The sequence below is a fragment of the Bufo bufo genome, chromosome 6 (genome assembly GCF_905171765.1).
Source record: "Bufo bufo chromosome 6, aBufBuf1.1, whole genome shotgun sequence".
Classification (NCBI taxonomy): domain Eukaryota; kingdom Metazoa; phylum Chordata; class Amphibia; order Anura; family Bufonidae; genus Bufo; species Bufo bufo.
This window is the reverse complement of record NC_053394.1, coordinates 282,746,294-282,766,872: the sequence shown is the minus strand read 5'-3', so window position 1 is coordinate 282,766,872 and position 20,579 is coordinate 282,746,294. Positions and strand designations below refer to the sequence as shown.

General features: G+C 41.2%; 1 protein-coding gene across 1 annotated transcript in view; it reads right to left on the bottom strand.

Annotated features, from left to right (window-relative positions):
• Positions 1-1,165: 1,165 nt before the first annotated feature.
• The window catches only part of ITGB3 (integrin subunit beta 3), an 89,390-nt gene continuing 69,976 nt past the window's right edge, over positions 1,166-20,579 (bottom strand). The window contains 2 exon segments of the mRNA XM_040435622.1: positions 1,166-1,248; positions 6,606-6,772. Of these exon segments, the coding sequence (XP_040291556.1) occupies positions 1,177-1,248; positions 6,606-6,772 (239 nt within the window). The 3' untranslated portion in view covers positions 1,166-1,176.

Here is a 20,579-nt window from a genome sequence, read left to right as displayed (position 1 = left end):
GTTCATTATTACCTTGCAGAAACCATTAGGAAGGAGGTATTAACTTACAGCAAAGAACACAGTCTTGATATGCATGAAAAAAACCTGAGACACTTTTCACAGAATTATTTTTTTAAATTTGTTTTAAACCTATTAATCTCTAAGGAACCTAGAAGCTGAGCTGCAGTATGCTGAAGTGGCCACCGCATAGTGGATGTTGCATTCTGCATCTGACCATCCACTGTGTTGTTTAAAGCAGCGGTGGCTGACACGCTGTGGTGTTTCCAGGTGTTGGACCCCCACAAATCTGATATCGATCACCTACCCTGAGGAAAGGTCATCAATATATAGAAAGCGGGAAACCCCTTTAAGCGGATGTCCACTTTCAGCTTATCGCTATATGTTAAGTTTGTAAATACGGCAAAATGGCTGTTGGGCGAGTACTTTAGCCACGGTAGAACTCTAGACCTTATAACACTGACAAAATGGGCATCTGTGGCCTCTTCAAGCAGTCAGATGGAATTTCCCCCCTCTTAACTCTCTGTATTGTTGCATAGCAAGTAAGCATCTCAAGGTATGTCCACCTAAAAGAGGTAAAATGTGGAAACTCTTTACCTACACATAAACCACCTAAAATAATAGGGAAGATTCCATACAATGGTAAATTTAAAGGAAGCTTTTCAATAATAAATTCTAGGTTCCAATCTAAATAGATCCTGGTACAAGTATTTTTTTTAGCTACGATATGAAAGACTCTTCCCATCTTCATAGGTACTGATATGTCCTATGGGTGGAGAAATAAACAGGTTTGGTCCTGTTTGGGGAGGGGATCTGCCATGTGATGCACATTCCTGAGATACCTGTAGAATTTTTGTAAAAAAAAATATAATAATCTTCTGATCCTTCTGATCATGTTGGAGCAAATAATTGTCCATCAAGGTTTCAGTGCTCAGAGCTGCAATGCGTCAGCTAGGCAAGGCCTCTGATCTATGGTCACAGTCAAATCTGTTCAGGAGTGTAAGAGTCCCTTGTAAATCTTACGTTTAATTTTTTATTTTTTTTAAGAAATGGTGCTGAGAAGCACATGGTGGTTTCACTTGCCCCAAAGCAGCAGAGGCATGTATGAGGCTTGACAGCGGTGGCTCTTTGGCAGTGGTCTTTTCTCAGAATAGTCCATTGATTCTTCATTGACTTAGATCACTCCGAGTTCCCACGGTATGTTATGTTGGTGAAGGTTGAAGTGGCACCTTTGTAGAGGGGGTTGTGCGCCTGAAATAAGAAAAGTGTTATTAGGCGGTAACTAGTTATACCATTCATGTGTGTTTTTCTAAAATACTTTCATTCCCTATAAAATAACTACAGGTGAAACTCGAAAAATTAGAATATCGTGCAAAGTTCATTTATTTCAGTAATGCAACTTAACCCCTTAAGGACTCAGCCCTATTTCACCTTAAGGACTTGGCCATTTTTTGCAAATCTGACCAGTGTCCCTTTAAGTGCTGATAACTTTAAAACACTTTGACTTATCCAGGCCATTCTGAGATTGTTTTTTCGTCACATATTGTACTTCATGACACTGGTAAAATGAAGTAAAAAAAATATATTTTTTTTGCATAAAAAAAAACCAAATTTACCAAAAATTTTGAAAGATTTGCAAATTTCAAAGTTTCAGTTTCTTTACTTCTGTAATACATAGTACTACCCCCAAAAATTGCGATGACTTTACATTCCCCATATGTCTACTTCATGTTTGAATTATTTTGGGAATGATATTTTTTTGGGGGGGATGTTACAAGGCTTAGAAGTTTAGAAGCAAATCTTAAAATTTTTCAGAAATGTACAAAAACCCAATTTTTAGGGACCACTACAGGTCTGAAGTCACTTTGTGAGGCTTACATGATAGAAACCGCCCAAAAATGACCCCATTCTATAAACTACACCCCTCAAGGTATTCAAAACTAATTTTACAAACTTTGTTAACCCTTTAGGTGTTGAACAAGAGTTATTGGCAAATGGGGATGAAATTTGAGAATTTCATTTTTTTGCCTAATTTTCCATTTTAACCCATTTTTTCCACTAACAAAGCAAGGGTTAACAGCCAAACAAGACTGTATCTTTATTGCCCTGACTCTGCCATTTACAGAAACACCCCATATGTGGCCGTAAACTACTGTACGGGCACACAGTAGGGCGTAGAGGGAAAGGTGCGCCGTATGGTTTTTGGAAGCCAGATTTTGCTGGACTGTTTTTTTGACACCATGTCCCATTTGAAGCCCCCCTGATGCACCCCTAGAGTAGAAACTCCATAAAAGTGACCCCATCTAAGAAACTAAACCCCTCAAGGTATTCAAAACTGATTTTACAAACTTCATTAACCCTTTAGGTGTTGCACAAGAGTTATTGGCAAATGGGGATGAAATTTGAGAATTTCTTTTTTTTGCCTAATTTTCCATTTTAACCCATTTTTTCCACTAACAAAGCAAGGGTTAACAGCCAAACAAGACTGTATCTTTATTGCCCTGACTCTGCCGTTTACAGAAACACCCCATATGCGTAGGGGAAAGTTGCGCCGTATGGTTTTTGGAAGCCAGATTTTGCTGGACTGTTTTTTTGACACCATGTCCCATTTGAAGCCCCCCTGATGCACCTCTAGAGTAGAAACTCCAAAAAAGTGACCCCATTTTAGAAACTACGGGATAGGGTGGCAGTTTTTTTGGTACTAGTTTAGGGTACATATGATTTTTGGTTGCTCTATATTACACTTTTTGTGCGGCAAGGTAACAAGAAATTACTTTTTTGGCACAGTTTTTTTTTTTTTGGTATTTACAAAATTCATCTGACAGGTTAGATCATGTGGCAATTTTATAGAGCAGGTTGTCACGGACACGGCGATACCTAATATGTATACAATTTTTTTTATTTATGTAAGTTTTACACAATGATTTCATTTTTAAAACAAAAAAAAAGTTTTAGTGTCTCCATAATCTAAGAGCCATAGTTTTTTCAATTTTTGGGCGATTATCTTAAGTAGGGTCTCATTTTTTGCGGGATGAGATGATGGTTTGATTGCCACTATTTTGGGGTGCATATGATTTTTTGATCGCTTGCTATTACACTTTTTGTGACGTAAGATGACAAAAAATAGCTTTTTTTACACCGTTTTTATTTTTTACGGTGGTCATCTGAGGGGTTCAGTCATGTGATATTTTTATAGAGACAGTCGATATGGATGCGGCGATACCTAATATGTATACCTTTTTTTTATTTATGTAAGTTTTACACAATGATTTCATTTTTGAAACAAAACAAATAATGTTTTAGTGTTTCCATAGTCTAAGAGCCATAGTTTTTTCAGTTTTTGGGCGATTATCTTGGGTAGGGTATGATTTTTGCGGGATGAGATGACGGTTTGATTGTTACAATTTTGGCGTACATGCGACTTTTTAATCACTTTTATTACCTTTTTTGGGAAGTAAGGTAGGCAAAATTTCAATTTCATCATATTTTTTTTTATTTTTTTTTTATGGCGTTCACCGTTCCGGTAAAGTAACATTACCGTTTTATAGATCAGGTCGTTATGGATGCGGAGATACCAAACATGTGTAGGGAATTTTATTTTTTTCATTTTTAATCAGTGATAAATGTGTTTATTGATTTTTACTTTTTTTTCACCTTTTTTCACTTTTTGTTTGACCCAGACCCACTTGGTTCTTGAAGATCCAGTGGGTCTGATGTCTGTATAATACAGTACAGTACACCATATAGTGTTTTGTACTGTATTTTACTTACACTTTGTCTGAACAGATCTATGCCTTTAGCACAGATCTGTTCAGCACCATGGACAGCAGGATGCCTGAGACGGCGTCCTGTTGCCAATGGAACCTTCCCCGTCTGCTCAGTAGTGGCCAGAACTGCGCAGACGGGGAAGGGTAAGGAGGGGGGCTGTCTGGGGGCTCTCTCCCTCTCCATCGGGGGGCTGCAAAGGCACAGCAGCCCCCCAATGGGAGAGGGAGGGAGCTCCCTGAGCTGTTAACCTTTTCCATACAGCAGTCCGTACGGACCGCGGTATGGAAAGGTTTAAACGGCTGACATCGCATCACAGATGTCAGCCGTTTATACCAGGGTGTCAGCAATGTGCTGACACCCTGGTATACCCACTGTACACCAACGATTATTCAAGGGGAGGCGGGCGGGGGATCGCGATCCCGCCTGCCGCACCACCCGCCTCCTGCAACACCCCCCCTGCACCTCCCACCGGGATAAAATCATTTAGGAGTGAAACATATATATTTTAGGAATACTAAAGTTTCTGATTCCCGCGGGATCAGAAACTGCAGAAAGCGCAACAAACCGCAGGTCTGAATTGACCTGCGGTTTGTTGCGATCACCGACATGGGGGGGTCACGGGACCCCCCCGTGCATTTAGCCGAGGTGCCTGCTCAATGATTTGAGCAGGCACCTTGTTCCGATCACAGCCGGCCAGGCGGCAGTGATCGGAACAACACATGACGTACCGGTACGTCATGTGTCCTTAAGGACTCGGGAAACATGCCGTACCGATACGTCATGTGTCCTTAAGGGGTTAAAACTATGTCCTCTTGTAGCAGTTTTTCTTCTTTTAAATATTCTCTCCTCTTTTACCTTGTTGATTCCCTTTATGTATTTAAAAATTTCTATCATATCCTCTCTGTCTCGTCTTTCTTCCAAGCTATACATGTTAAGGTCCTTTAATCTTTCCTGGTAAGTTTTATCCTGCAATCCATGTACTAGTTTAGTAGCTCTTCTCTGAACTGTCTCCAAAGTATCAATATCCTTCTGGAGATATGGTCGCCAGTACTGAGCACAATACTCTAAATGAGGTCTCACTAGTGCTCTGTAGAGCGGCATGAGCACCTCCCTCTTTCTACTGGTAATGCCTCTCCCTATACACCCAAGCATTCTGCTAGCATTTCCTGCTGCTCTATGACATTGTCTGCCTACCTTTAAGTCTTCTGAAATAATGACCCCTAAATCCCTTTCCTCAGATACTGAGGTTAGGACTGTATCACTGATTTTATATTCTGCTCTTGGGTTTTTCACGCCCCAGGTGCATTATCTTGCACATATCAACATTAAATTTTAGTTGCCAGATTTTTGACCATTCCTCAAGTTTTCATAACTCCTTTTCCATTTGGTGTATCCCTCCAGGAACATCAACCCTGTTACAAATCTTTGTGTCATCAGCAAAAAGACACACCTTACCATCGAGGCCTTCTGCAATTTCGCTGATGAAGATATTAAACAATATGGGTCCCAGAACAGATCCCTGAGGTACCCCACTGGTAACAAGACCATGGTCTGAATATACTCCATTGACTACAACCCTCTGTTGTCTGTCCCTCAGCCACTGCCTAATCCATTCAACAATATGGGAGTCCAAGCACAAAGACTGCAATTTATTGGGACAGTATCAAAAGCCTTACTAAAGTCTAGATAAGCGATGTCTACTGCATCTCCGCCATCTATTATTTTAGTCACCCAATCAAAAAAAAATCAATAAGATTAGTTTGACATGATCTCCCTAAAGGAAACCCATGCTGTTTGTCGTCTTTCAATCCATGGGATTTTAGATGTTCCACAATCCTCTCCTTAAGTATGGTTTCCATTAATTTCCCCACTATTGATGTCAGGCTTACTGGCCTATAGTTGCCCGATTCCTCCCTACTACCTTTCTTGTAAATGGGCACAACATTTGCTAATTTCCAATCTTCTGGGACGACTCCTGTTACCAGTGATTGGTTAAATAAATCTGTTAATGGTTTTGCTAGTTCACCGCTAAGCTCTTTTAATAGCTTTGGGTGTATCCCATCAGGCCCCTGTGACTTATTTGTATTAATTTCATGCTCCGATGCTCTCCTTTGCCCTGCGCTGAATCACGCAGGACAAACGCCTTTTCTGGAGATCTGGTGATAAACAGTCTCATCATGGGTAACCTAGGCGGAGGCTAAAACGGCTCGGGCAGCGCTAAACCCACCCATCAGTGCCAGTGACGTCAGCGGGAACACTGCTAGGTGGAAGCTTCCGCCTAGCAGTGTAAAAAACATACAAACAGCCCTTGCCCTGCGTAATACAGCACAGGGCAAGGGATGCTCATATCAGGGGGGGATGCCTAGGTGAAAATGGGGCTATATCTGGGTTCATATGGCACCTCCAGGAACGTAAGGAAGGGCTTAGTATTAATATAGTGTAAACTGACAATCCAATTACCCTTCTAAATATAGGTAGTAGATCAGCTCAGATGTGTGAAATCTCACATTTCTGAAACTCAGTAGCTCATTATGAGCCTAACCTTCTTGAGAACTAGCAGTATAATTGAACTATTATGGAGATGCAATGGCAGGAAGTCTGTATACCCCAAGGGCTGTGTCCTGACCTTATGCTTCACCCATTGATGGGAATTGACTCTCAGTAGAAAATGTGCATTTGCCACTCCCAAGGCCCTTAGCAGAAGTTAATCACATCTTACATTACTATGTAAATCTAGTTTTGTTCAGATTCCTTGTTACAAAGCTGCCATTTTGGGAGTTGTAGTTTTGCAATAGTTGCATCTATTATAGTTGATATCAATATCACTCTCCCATTCTTACCGTGTCCCACTTCGCCTTCGCCCTCTCCTCTTCAAACTTGGCAAAATCTCGCCTGTCTTGGATAGTAATGAGCAACTTCCAAATGAGCAGAGCCACCAGTCCCACAAGCAAAATGGCTCCCATGACCGACAGTAAGACGACAAGGATGTCAGGACCCTGAGGACATTCTGTGGGGAATAAAAGGAATATTAGCTATAGAGGTGAAGAGTAAAAATGCTAGATATAAAACATATTACCAAGCTGTTTCCAAGCCCACCATTGCTGCACAGACATCCCAAGGAAATATTTTCCAAGTTTATGTCCACCTTTTTTTTTAGATTATACAGATTAATTCTAGGATAATAAATATGTGTATAAATTGCTCTACACATATTTAAAAGGATTATCCCATGAAAAATATTCCTATGCAATGAATAGGGCATATGAAATAAAGCATTATTGCAATATACTGTATATGCAATAAAATACTGTTCCTTTTTTATGTACATTTACATTTTCCTCCCTCATAGCGCCCCCTGCTGTTTATCCTTCTGGTTCACCTTCTCCCGCATTCAAAGGTGGACTAACATGCTCTCTGTCTAGACAGTGGAGAAGGAAATTGTGAGGGCATTACATACCATGTGTATGTCTGTGAGGGACAATTTTCTGTACAGAAAATGGTTAATAAGAGCCAATTGCAATGCACCCTGCAGGTGATTGATTGTCTAATGTGAGGAGCTGCTGCCTGCCTACCCACAGAAAGGAAATAATGTCTTCTAGATAAGAAAAAGAGTCTTAAAAAGAGTTTTAAATTTGTGGGATAACGCCTTTAACAGCTTGTATTATGCTCCAGAGCGGTATTCTTAAATCTGCTACTACAGTAGCTTGGCTCAAATCTTCCAGAAATCCTGCAATAGCTTGTTCTGGTGTTCAGGCACTGTGGGGGACATTTATCAACCCCTGTACACCAGAAAACTGGTGTTGCAAAGTTTGGAGCATAACCCACTTTTGGAGGGTTTTCAAAAAAGTGGGGTTGGCAGGGAGTGGCCGTTGAAGGATAAGGCACATTTATTGTAATGTATTCCAGGAAACTGACATAGATTATACCCAAAATCTACACCAGCTCCCTTGCTGTCCGACACCCCCGCCGATCAGCTGTTTGAAGAGAAGGTGGGCGCCGTGCCAGCGCTGCCTCCTCTTCACTGTTTACCTTCTCGCTGTTGCATCTGCAGCAGTGAGCAGGTGTAATTACACCCAATCCGTACTATTCATTTCAATGGTACGGATCGCTCCTATACAGCGATCCGTACCATTGAAATTAATGGGACGGCTTGGGTGTAATTACACCTGCTCACTGCTGCAGATGCAACGGCTAGAAGGTTAACAGTGAAGAGGAGGCAGCGCTGGCACGGCACGCGCCTTCTCTTCAAACAGCTGATCGGCGGGGGTGCCGGGTGTCGGACCCCCGCCTATCTGATATTGATGACCTGTCCTGAATATAGGTCATCAATAAATATAACTTGGACAACCCCTTTAAGAATGGGGCATTGCCAGGGTCGGACTGGGGTTCTTTGGGCCCACCTGAGGAAATTATCATCAATAAAAGTTTAATAGATATTGATTCAAAGAAATAGACCCTAGTGGCAAGTCATATGCTCCAAATGTTATTTTTTCTCCTGGACCTTTGGGTCCCACGATGGAATCAGAGCATGGCCCACCATAGGATCCTCTGGTACTCTGCTGGGCCAGTCAAACACTGGGCATTGCATTACAGAAGGCCAGACAGACTGTTAGAGGTGTGTCTGACAGCAGGCTTGTCGTCTGAATCCTATAACAACCAGCTGAATTGTGAACACAGCCATGTTTGGTCCAGGGCCCCTGCTGGTCACGTGGAAGCCACACACCCTTTGTGGTTTACATAAACACAGCCACTCCTCCGTACGGGTAGCTCTGACCTTTACCGCAACTTATCCCATTTAAGTGGTCATCATGAGTGCTGCAGCCCCTTCACTGTACTGACCAGCAGAAGTCCAAGAGGGTGGACCTCCACTGATAGGCTACCATTAACCCCCTCACAACTGCCATAGGTCTATATACGCGCTATCTGCACATACCCTGTTCAGATAGCACGTATATAAACGTCCTGAGAGCTCTTTAATCCAAGCGCTGCAAAGCGCTTGGATTAAAGCTTCTGCCCCTGCACTGCCAGGGGCAGTGCAGAGTCAAGTAATGCCGGCAAGGGTCCAGAGTGGTTCCTTGTCAGCGATCGCTCCAATTAGTTAGTCTATGCAGACTAACCAATTGGAGCGCAGCAGTGTAAAAATGCCGGTTTCAGGCTCTGATCTGCACTCTTCAGATCAAAGCCTGAAATCATGCATTAGCTGATCTTTGCCCCCAATCTGTGCCCCTCATCTGCCCCCTGTCCCGATCTGAGCCCCCATCTGTGCACTGTAATGTGTCCTGCCAGCCCCTTCCGTGCTCTCTGCCTGATCAGCACCAGCTGCCCATCTGTGCCCCCTGGCTTTAACTGTTCACTGCCCCCATCTGATCCTCCTGCCCCTATCTCTGCCCCCTGTTGCGGTCCTGCCATCAGCAGCGAGTATCAGCTGTATGCTGACACTCTGCTATAACCCCTTAGATGCTGCGGCAGTGTCATCCATGGGGTTAATAGAGGGAGGGGGCTCCCTCTCTCAACCATCGGGCTGCCGCGCTGCAATAGCAGCAGCCCAATGGTTGCCATGGCAACCGGACGCCTTCTAAAGGCGTCCAGTGTTGCCATCAGGAAACCTGATAGTACTATACTTTACAATGCAAGAGCATTGCCAAGTATAGTACAACCATCAGCCCCATTGGATCTTCAAGATCTAAGTGGGACTTAATAAATAAAAAAAAAGTTAAAAAAAATTGTAAGAAAAAGAAAATAAACAGCCCTTTCACATATCCGCTCATTTATAAGACATTAAAAAATAAAATAAAATAAACTACACATAATTGGTATCGCCGCGTCCGTAATGACCTGATCTATAAAATGATTATGGTACTAATCCCACATGGTAAACGCTGTAAAAATGAAAAAAAACTATGGTGGAATTGCAGAAAAATGAATAAAAAGTGAACAAAAAGTCATAAGCATACCAAAAACTACAGCCCATCCTGCAAAAAATAAGGCCTCATATAACTATGTTGGTGGAAAAATAAAAAAAATTATGGGTCTTAGATTTTGGTGATGCAAAAAAAAGTTTAATAAAAAGTGATTTTATGATATAGAAGTCATAGAACATAAAAAAAACAACACAAATTTGGTGTTGCCATAACCGTATCAACACGCAGAATAAAATTTTCATATCAACTGTACCACATGGAGAACCCCATAAAAAAAATAAACGCTGACAGAAATGCAATTTTTGCCTGCTTCACCTCCTAAAAAATGGAATAAAAAGCGCTCATAAAGTCATATAGACAAAATTGTACCAGTAAAAATTACAGCCTGTCCTGCAAAAAAAGTTATGGGTCTTCGATTTGGTGATGCAAAAAAAAAAAGTTTAATAAAAAGATGTTTTATGATATAAAAGTGGTAGAACATAAATAAAACAATATAAATTTGGTATCGCCATAACCGTATCAACACACAGAATAAAATTATCTTATCAAATATACCACATGGAGAACCCCATAAAAAATTCAAATCACTGGCAGAATTACAATATTAGCCGACTTCACCTCCAGAATTTTTTTTTTATAAAAAGCAATCCAAAAAGTCATATGTACCCAAAAATAGTACCATTAAAAACTACAGCCTATCCCGCAAAAAATGAGCCCCTACAAATCTCAATCAACAAAAAAATAAAAAAAGCTATGGCCCTTAAAATCTATTTCAGCAAATTTCACATTAGAAAATGCACATGCTACTCCTTTCCTTTTGAATTCTGCTGTCAGCTCATACAGCAGTTTACGACCACATATGGGGTGTTGTCGTATTTAGGAGAAAATGGGTAACAAATTATGGGGTGCTTTTTCTATAGTTATCCCTTGTTAAAGCGACTTTTTCTTGTAAAAAAATAGAATTTTTCATTTTCACATCCAAGCGTTTCTAAATATTATGAAACACCTGAGGTAAAAGTGGTCAGTAAACCCCTAAATAAATTCTTTGAGGGGTGTAGTTTCCAAAATGGAGTTACTTTTGGGGGGTTTCTTCTGTTGGGGGGCCTTAGTGTGCCTTCAAATATGACACGACACCCAAAAGCCATTCCAGCAAAATCTGCTCTCCAAAAACCATATGTTGCTTCTTTCCTTCTGAGGCCTGCCGTGCGCCCATACAGCTGTTTCCGAATATAAATGGGGTGTTTTTGTAAACTGCAGAATCAAGGTAATAAATATTGAGGTTTGTTTTGCTGTTAACCCTTGCTGTGTTATAGGAAAAATTTGATTAAAATTAAATATCTGCACAAAAACTGAAAATTGTAAATTTTACCTCCATTTTCCTCTAATTCTTGTGGAACACCTAAAGGGTTAACATAGTTTGTGAAACCAGTTTTGAGTAATTTAAGGGGCGTAGTTTCTAAAATGGGGTAATTTATGGGTGATTTCTATTATGTAAGGACCATAAAGTGACTTCAGAACTGAACCGGTCTTTGAAAAAGTCAGTTTTGAAAATGTTATAGAAAATTTGAAAAATTGCTTCTTAAATTTTATGCCTTCTAACGTCCTAAAAAAATTAAATGTAATTTTTTTAATGATGCCAACATAAATTAAACATATAGGGAATCTTAACCACTTCCCATCTGGGCCATTTGCCCCCTTCCTGACCAGGCCAAATTTTGCAAAACTGACATATCTCACTTTATGTGGTAATAACTTTGGAACGCCTTTATTTATCCAAGTCATTCAGAGATTGTTTTCTCGTGACACATTGTACTTCATGATAGTCATAAATTTGAGTCAAAATATTTCACCTTTATTTATAAAAAAATCCCAAATTTACCCAAAAATTTGAAAAATTCGCAATTTTCTAAATTTCAATTTCTCTGCTTTTAAAACAGAAAGTGATACCTCATAAAATATTTATTATTTAACATTCCCCATATGTCTACTTTATGTTGGCATCATTTTGGAAATGTCATTTTATTTTTTTAGGACGTTAGAAGGCTTAGAAGTTTAGAAGCAATTCTTCAAATTTATAAAAAAATTGCCAAAACCCACTTTATAAGGACCAGTTCAGGTCTGAAGTCACTTTGTGGGGCCTACATAGTGGATACCCCCATAAATGACCCCATTGTAGAAACTACACCCCTCAAGGTATTCAAAACCGATTTTACAAACTTTGTTAACCCTTTAGGCGTTCCACAAGAATTAAAGGAAAATGGAGATCAAATTTTTAAATTTCACTTTTTTGGCAGATTTTCCATTTTAATAAATTTTTTTCTTTAACACATCGATGGTTAACAGCCAAACAAAACTCAATATTTATTACCCAGATTCTGCGGTTTACAGAAACACCCCACATGTGGTCATAAACTGCTGTATGGACACACGGCAGGGCGCAGAAGAAAAGGAACTCCACATGGTTTTTAGATGCCATGTCCCATTTGAAGCCCCCTGATGCACCCTTACAGTAGAAACTCCCAAGAAGTGACCCCATTTTGGAAACTAGGGGATAAGGTGCCAGTTTTATTAGTACTATTTTTGGGTACATATGATTTTTTTGATCATTCATTATAACACTTTATGGGGCAAGGTGACCAAAAAATTGGTTGTTTTAGCACAGTTTCTATTTATTTATTTTTACAGCGTTCACCTGAGGGGTTCAATCAAGTGACATTTTTATAGAGCAGATCTTTACGAACGTGGCGATACCTAATATGTATACTTTTTCTCATTTATTAAAGTTTTACACAATAATAGCATTTTTGAAACAAAAAAATTATGTTTTAATGTGTCCATGTTCTGAGAGCTATAGTTTTTTTATTTTTTGAGAGATTTTCTTATGTAGGGGCTCATTTTTTGCGGGATGAGGTGACGGTTTTATTGGTACTATTTTGTGGGACATACGCATTTTTGAACACTTGGTGTTGCACCTTTTGTGATGCAAGGTAACAAAAATTGCTTGTTTTGACACAGTTTTTTTTTTTTTTTTTTTACGGTGTTCACCCGAGGGGTTAGGTCATGTGATATTTTTATAGAGCTGGTTTTTACGGACGCGGCAATACCTAATATGTATACTTTTTTTTATTTGTTTCACTTTAACACAATAATAGCATTTTTGAAACCAAAAAAATTATGTTTTAATGTCTCCATGTTCTAAGAGCTATAGTTTTTTTATTTTTTGAGAGATTTTCTTATGTAGGGGCTCATTTTTTGCGGGATGAGGTGACGGTTTTATTGGTACTATTTTGTGGGACATACGCGTTTTTGATCACTTGGTGTTGCACCTTTTGTGATGCAAGGTGACAAAAATTGCTTGTTTTGACACAGTTTTTTTTTTTTTTTTTTTTTTTACGGTGTTCACCCGAGGGGTTAGGTCATGTGATATTTTTATAGAGCTGGTTTTTACGGACGCGGCAATACCTAATATGTATACTTTTTTTTTATTTTTTCTATTTTTAACTTTTTTTTTTCATTCCTTACTTGGGGACTTTTTTTTTTTTACATGTGAAACTTTTTTTAATTTTTTTATTTTCAACCTTTTATTTTTATTTTTTTTATTTTACACTTTTTGTCCCCCATAAAGTCATACAAGACCTCTGGGGGACATTTGCTTGACTTTTTTTTTTTTTTTTTTTTCACTGTTGATTTCTCCTGTAACTGGGGCTGACATAGTAGCCCCAGTTACAGGACAAATACACCCCTAGAGAGGCTGTACAGCAGCAATCCAGCGCTGTACAGCCTCACAGCAGGGCTGATCGAGGTCTCTGAGAGACCTCACACAGCTCCTGCACACTCCGGTCACGGCGGTCGCACAGCGCTTCCTTCTCTGCAGACACAGCGCTCGGTGAGCGCTGTGTCTGCAGCGATCTAGAAGGCAGGGACACCTGGGCACTGTCCCTGCCTTGTCTTAGGGTTGCCCTGCTGTCACTGACAGCGGGCAACCCGATCAGCAGCTGCACGATTAGCGTGCAGCTGCACTTTCTGAACGGACGTTCTGGAACGTCCGTTCAGAAATAGACATCCACCCATAGGACGTTTATATCCTATGGGCGGACGTGAAGCGGTTAAGTAAAAACTCTCTAATGAGGTATCACTAGCTGGCTTTAATGCGTAGAAATTAAAATTTAGAAAAAAAATTTTTTTTACAATTTTTCTGTAAATTTGGGATTTTTTATAATATAAAGGTAAAAGTTATCGTCCCAAATTTACCCCTAACATCAAGTACGAGATGTCACAAGAAAACAATCTCAGAATGGCTTGGATAAATAGAAGCATTCCAAAGTTATTAGCACATAAAGTGACACATGTCAGATTTGCAAAACTAAGCCTGGTCATAAAAGTGAAAAACAGCTTGGCCTTGAAATGGTTAATGTCCTGGAGGACCCTTTTAACTATCCTAGAATTCCACCCTTTCATCTATTTCATAGCTTCCTTAGTAGCACCTAGCATCTCATTCATGGTCATTGGAAAGGAAAGGAAGAATGGGCAGCTTGTCCAGAGTTGTCCTGCCATGTTACAGCTCCAGCCATACTAACGTTCATACTGTATATAAACCAGATCTCACTTAAGAGGCAATCTGTACCAGCTGCTAAAGAGTTAAGATCTCGGCATCTGGACTTTTTTGCTGAGGTAATATATTGCAGCACATTAGAGGGGGCTGGGAAAATTCCTATAAAGTTTAGGTTTTTCTCACGTACCTCCCTCCCTTCATGTGGGACATGTTACAGAATGCGGCATTGGGTGGGAACTTGTATTCATTTCCCAATTAACTTCTAGGCAGTCAATTCTTACAATCGCCAGAGTCACTTACAAGCTGGATATTAAATGTCACCGGCAGTCCGTGTACATTGGCAGTAGTTCACATGTACAGTATCGCGCACTGCTTTTCTAAAGATATGGTATGAAATCTGTACTTCATCTTGAAAATAACCCTTTTCTAAGAATGCAGTCAACATTTAGTTACAGCTTTCACTAGACAGTCTAAACATGCGTAGAGTTTAGTGAAATACTGGATGAGAAATTTGCACCTTTAGGCCTCATGCACATGACAGTTGTTTTTCTCGGCCTCCTTTCCGTTTTTTTTTTGCGGATAGGATGGGGACCCATTCATTTCAATGGGTCAGCAAAAAAATGCTGATAGTTCATCCGTTTGTATTCCACGTCCGTTGTCCATGTTTCCCTTCAGCAAAAAAAATAGTGCATGTCCTACTTTTTTTACATTTGCGGACAAGGATAGGCATTTATTACAAGGGATCTGTGGAAAAAAACTGATCCTCTCAAAAAAAAAACGGATGCCGCATCCGGTTTTTTTGGCTGACGCACAATTTGCGGTCGGACACAAAAAACGACTGTCGTGTGCATGTACCCTTACATTGTCTCATCTAGGTTTACACCAACTATCAGTTGGCTTGCTTTTCACCATCATTTTTGGTGCACGCCGTCGCACTTTAACCAGTTGCCGTCACGGTAACGCCGATAGGCGTCCGGACGGCAGCGCTCTCAGGTCTCAGTGACGCCTATTGGCGTAATCTCGTCAGACCTGAGATTTCCTGTGAACGCGCGTTCACAGGAGCGCGCAGTATTCAAGTTTAACTACAGCCTGCCAGCGCTGATCATTGGCTGGCAGGCTGTAGATTTTTAAAAGAACCAATCAAATAGGTATATCAGACGCTATTTTGTAAATAGCGTCTGATATACCTGCTACCTGCTCCTCTGGTGGTCCCTTTTGCTTGGATCGACCACCAGAGGACACAGGCAGCTCTGTAAGTAGCACCAAGCACCACACACACATTACACCCCCCCCTGTCACTTATTAACGTCTTATTAACCCCTGATCACCCCATATAGACTCCCTGATCACCCCCCTGTAAGGGTCCCTCATCACCGCCAGGTAGTTAGCTACTTGTTAGGTAGTTAGCGCCCAGCCCACTGCACCGCAGTCACTGATTAGTAGCTGATTAGTGTCATTGCTGTCGCTAATCAGCACTAGTACTATATAGTATCTGTAAGTGATCAAGACTGATCGCAATCAGATCTATATCAGTACATTAGGGTCACCTTAGGCTCTACAAAAAACCGCAGTGTTCGCCCGATCAGGCCTAATCTTGTGCCCACACTTGCGTTCAGTCCGCCCCATCGCAGTGACAGAATTTTTTTTTTTCTGATCACTGCAAAAACACTGTAAAATCGCTGCGGCGCTATAAAGATCACTTTTGAGCTTTTTGGATCTTTATTAGCGATCGCAGCTTTACTTCGCAAGCAATCCTTTTTACTAGGCAGGTGTGCTCTTTTTCCTGGATAGTCTCAGAGGAATACCCCCTAAATTTAGTTAGCCCAAAATGTCAAAAAAGGGGTACTGCCCTGGCATTTTAGGGGCCCTAAAGCGTGAGAAGTAGTTTGGAATTCAAATGCGTAAAAATGCCCTGTGAAATCCTAAAGGTACTCATTGGAATTTGGGCCCCTTTGCGCATCTTGGCTGCAAAAAAGTGTCACTCATGTGGTATCACCGTACTCAGGAGAAGTAGGGCAATGTGTTTTGGGGTGTATTTTTACATATACCCATGCTGGGTGAGAGAAATATATCTGTAAATTGACAACTTTGTATAAAAAAATTGAAAAAGTTGTAATTTACAGAGATATTTCTCACACACAGTATGGGTATATGTAAAAATAGACCCCAAAACACATTGCCCTACTTCTTCTGAGTACGGCGATACCACATGTGACACTTTTTTGCAGCCTAGGTGCGTAAAGGGGCCGAAAGTCCAACGAGTACCTTTAGGCTTTACAGGGTTGCTCACAATTTAGCCCCACCCAAAATGCCAGAACAGTAAACACACCCCACATATGACCCCATTTTGGAAAGAAGACACCCCAAGGTATTCCGTGAGGGGCATGGCGAGTTCATAGCGCTCCCTTGCCCTGCGCTAAATCACGCAGGACACAGGCTTATTTGTTTATCATAACACACTGCCGGGCGGAAACTTCCGCCCGGCAGTATGTTCGGTGACGTCACCGGCTCTGATGGGCGGGCTTTAGCGATGCCCTTGCCGTTTAACTGGCTAGGGTAGCGCTAAATGTTACCGGGGTTCCTGGCAGCCCCATGGAGAGCCCCGGTACGTCACTGGATCTCCAAAAAATGCTCAAGTCAGGGGGGCTGCCGGGGTGAAAATGGAGGCATGTCCGGGTTCAGCTCTGAACCCGGACAACCCCTTTAAAGGGGTTGTATCAAATGCACTACATTTTTTCTGGAAGAGTAAAAATACTCCTCTTACCATTTTTAAAGAGTATTTTTAGCTGAGGAGGAGTATGAAAGTTGAAGTAATACAAATACATAAAGTGTATCCCTGCATAATGTTAAGGGCTTATTCACATCTGCGTTGAAGGCTCTGCAGATTTTGTCAAAAAGATCAGTCAAAAAAGTCTTGCATGCAGGACTTTTTTGACTGGTAAAAAGACAAGATCCTGAACGGAAATTTTTTATTTTTGGCTCAAGTTAGCGGAAATTGTTTTTTTTTTTTTTTCTTACAAAGTCTCATATTCCACTAACTTGTGACAAAAAATAAAATCTTACATGAACTCACCATACCCCTCACGGAATACTTTGGGGTGTCTTCTTTCCAAAATGGGGTCACTTGTGGGGTATTTATACTGCCCTGGCATTTTAGGGGCCCTAAAGCGTGAGAAGTAGTTTGGAATCCAAATGCGTAAAAATGCCCTGTGAAATTCTAAAGGTACTCATTGGAATTTGGGCCCCTTTGCGCACCTAGGCTGCGCAAAGGGGCCGTACTCAGAAGAAGTAGGGCAATGTGTTTTGGGGTGTATTTTTACATATACCCATACTGTGCGTGAGAAATATCTCTGTAAATGACAACTTTTAAAAATTTTTTATACAAAGTTGTCAATTTACAGAGATATTTCTCTCACCCAGCATGGGTATATGTAAAAATACACCCCAAAACTCATTGCCCTACTTCTCCTGAGTACGGCGATACCACATGTGTGACACTTTTTTGCAGCCTAGGTGTGTAAAGGGGCAGAAAGTCCAACGAGTACCTTTAGGCTGGGTTCAGACCTGAGCGTCTTTGATATGCGAGTTTGACGCGCGTTTTTTATGCACGTTTTTTGCAATAGTAAACGCGCGTTTGACGCGCGTTTGTGTGATTGACTGCAATGTCCTATGGCCACAAACGCGCGTCAAAACGCCCCAAAGAAGCTCAAGTACTTGTTTGAGCGTAGGGCGTTTTACAGCGCGTTTTTCAGCGCTGTAAAACGCTCAAGTGAGAACCAGGGCCATAGGGAAGCATTGGTTTTCATGTGTTGAGCGTTTTACAGCGCGTTTGAACGCGCTGTAAAACGCTCAAGTGTGAACCCAGCCTTAGGCTTTACAGGGTTGCTCACAATTTAGCCCCACCCAAAATGCCAGAACAGTAAACACACCCCACAAATGACCCCATTTCGGAAAGTAGACACCTCAAGGTATTCACTGAGGGGCATAGTGAGTCCGTGGGAGATTTTTTTTTTTTTTGCCAGAAGTTAGCAGAAATGGAAACTTTATTATTATTATTATTATTATTATTATTATTTTATTTTCCTCAGAAAGTGTCATTTTCCGCTAACTTGTGAAAAAAAATTAAATCATACATGAACTCACCATGCCCCTCCGCGAATACTTTGGGGTGTCTTCTTTCTAAAATGGGGTCATTTGGGGGGTATTTATACTATCCTGGCATTCTAGCACTCAAGAAACATGACAGGTGCTCAGAAAGTCAGAGCTGCTTCAAAATGCAGAAATTCACATTTTTGTACCATAGTTTGTAAACGTTTTTTTTTATCAGACATGTAGCACAATAAATTCTGACACAAACTTGTATAAAAATGTAATTATATTTGAACAATTTTACCAGAAAAAGTTAAAAATACACTTTTTTCGAGAAAATTGCGGTCTTTTTTGGATTATCAGAAAAATGAAAAATCTCAGCAGCAATCAAATACCACCAAAAGAAAGCTGTATTTGTGAGAAGAAAAGGAGGTAAAATTCATTTGGGTGCCAAGTTGCATGACCGAGCAATAAACCGTTAAAGTTGTGAAGTGACTATTTGTAAAAAAAGGGCCTGGTCACAAGGGGGGTATAAACCTGTGGTCCTTAAGTGGTTAAGCTGTAACCCTTTCTGACAGGTCATAACTTTTTACACTAAGCCACTCCCCTTGTCAGGTAAGTAGTAAAAAATAAATGTGCCAACTTTTTGGCGTAAATTGCACCAGAATTCTGTTGTGTCTCATTTTGATTAGTAAATTTGCCCACAGTTCTTAGTTTTGGGTGTTATTATGACCTATCAAGTTCGGAAACAGATTTCCTAGATTCATGAATAGAAATGTACATAAGTACTGAGCAATACATCTTAAATGGTTTGAATTAGGGCTGAAACGATTCATCGATTAAATCGATTAAATCGAGGTAAAAAAACCCTCGATGCAGGGAATCGTTTGAATCACATGACCACGGAGCGGGAGTGAAATGAAGCGTCTCACTCACTGCTCCGTGGCCTCCCGTGTCCCGACTCGGCACCACACTGCAGGGCCTTGCGTACACACATCAGCACGTTGGCTGACGATGTGTGTGACGTCAGGTCCCAGTGCATGCTGGGATGAAGACGCGTCTCCTGCGGACTCCATGTGCCAGCATACGCCGCACTGCCATTCAAAGTAAGTATAAAGTAAGCAGCAGCGGCGGGCCTAGGGGGAAAGGGGGGCACCTGTGAATTGCATGTTATTGGTGACGGGGGATGGGGGGGAGACGGGTTAATTTGGGCACCAGGCTGTGATTTGGCATGTATAAAGATATATGAGAGGGAGGTGGGGGTTGGAGAGGGTATAATGGGGGAACCTGTGATTTGGCAATGGCATGTATAAAGTTATTGGTGGGGGGATGGAGAGGGGTTAATGAGGGCAACTGTGATTTGGCATGTGTAAAGTTATTGGTTCAGAGAGGGGTTAATTGGGACACCTGTGATTTGGCATGTATAAAATTATTGGGGGGGTTAATGAGGGCACCTGTGATTTGGCATGAAGGAGCTGATCTGGGGGAGTGGGGGACATTGTGAATGGCATGGAGGCACAGGGGAAGGGGGACATAATGGAAATCTGGATGGCATGGAGGGGCTAATGGCAGTGCCATCATGGGGGCACTGGGGGAGATGGCATGGAGGGGCTGCTAATCTGATGGCACTGGGGGAGTGGGGGACATGGCAATGGATGGCATGGGGGTCTGGCTCTGATTGCACTGCAGCAAGGGAGGGTGTGATCATGGTGGCAGGCGGTCTGATCATGGTGGCATGGGGGTCTGATTGTAGGGTGGCGGCATGGGGGAACTGATTTGAGGGCAAGGCTGACTGACTTGGGGGGGCTTATCTGTGGCTGAGATCTGTGATAGTCTGATTTGGGGGGGTGTAGTTTGATCTGATGATCTGTGTTCTGATAAAAATCAGATGTAATAAATAAAAATATTGTTTTTATAAAGTAATACGTTATTTTAAGAAGGTTTTTCTCATTAGATTACTCGATTAATCGTAAAAAATAATCAATAGAATACTCGATCACTAAAATATTTGTTTACTGCAGCTCTAGTTTGAATTAGATCAGAAAAACATGGCAGCTTTTCTTTTAGACACAGCACCATCCTTGTCCAGGTTGTGCCTGGCAGCTCAGCCTCATTCCTCATCTCCTGAATTAGCCATGTCAACTAGTCAACCTGAACCCTACTCTCTACTGATGAAGAGCAAAAACTCTGAAACCGTGATATTTATATATGGGCGCTCATGTGTCAAAGCTCTTTATTGGCTTGGACATTGA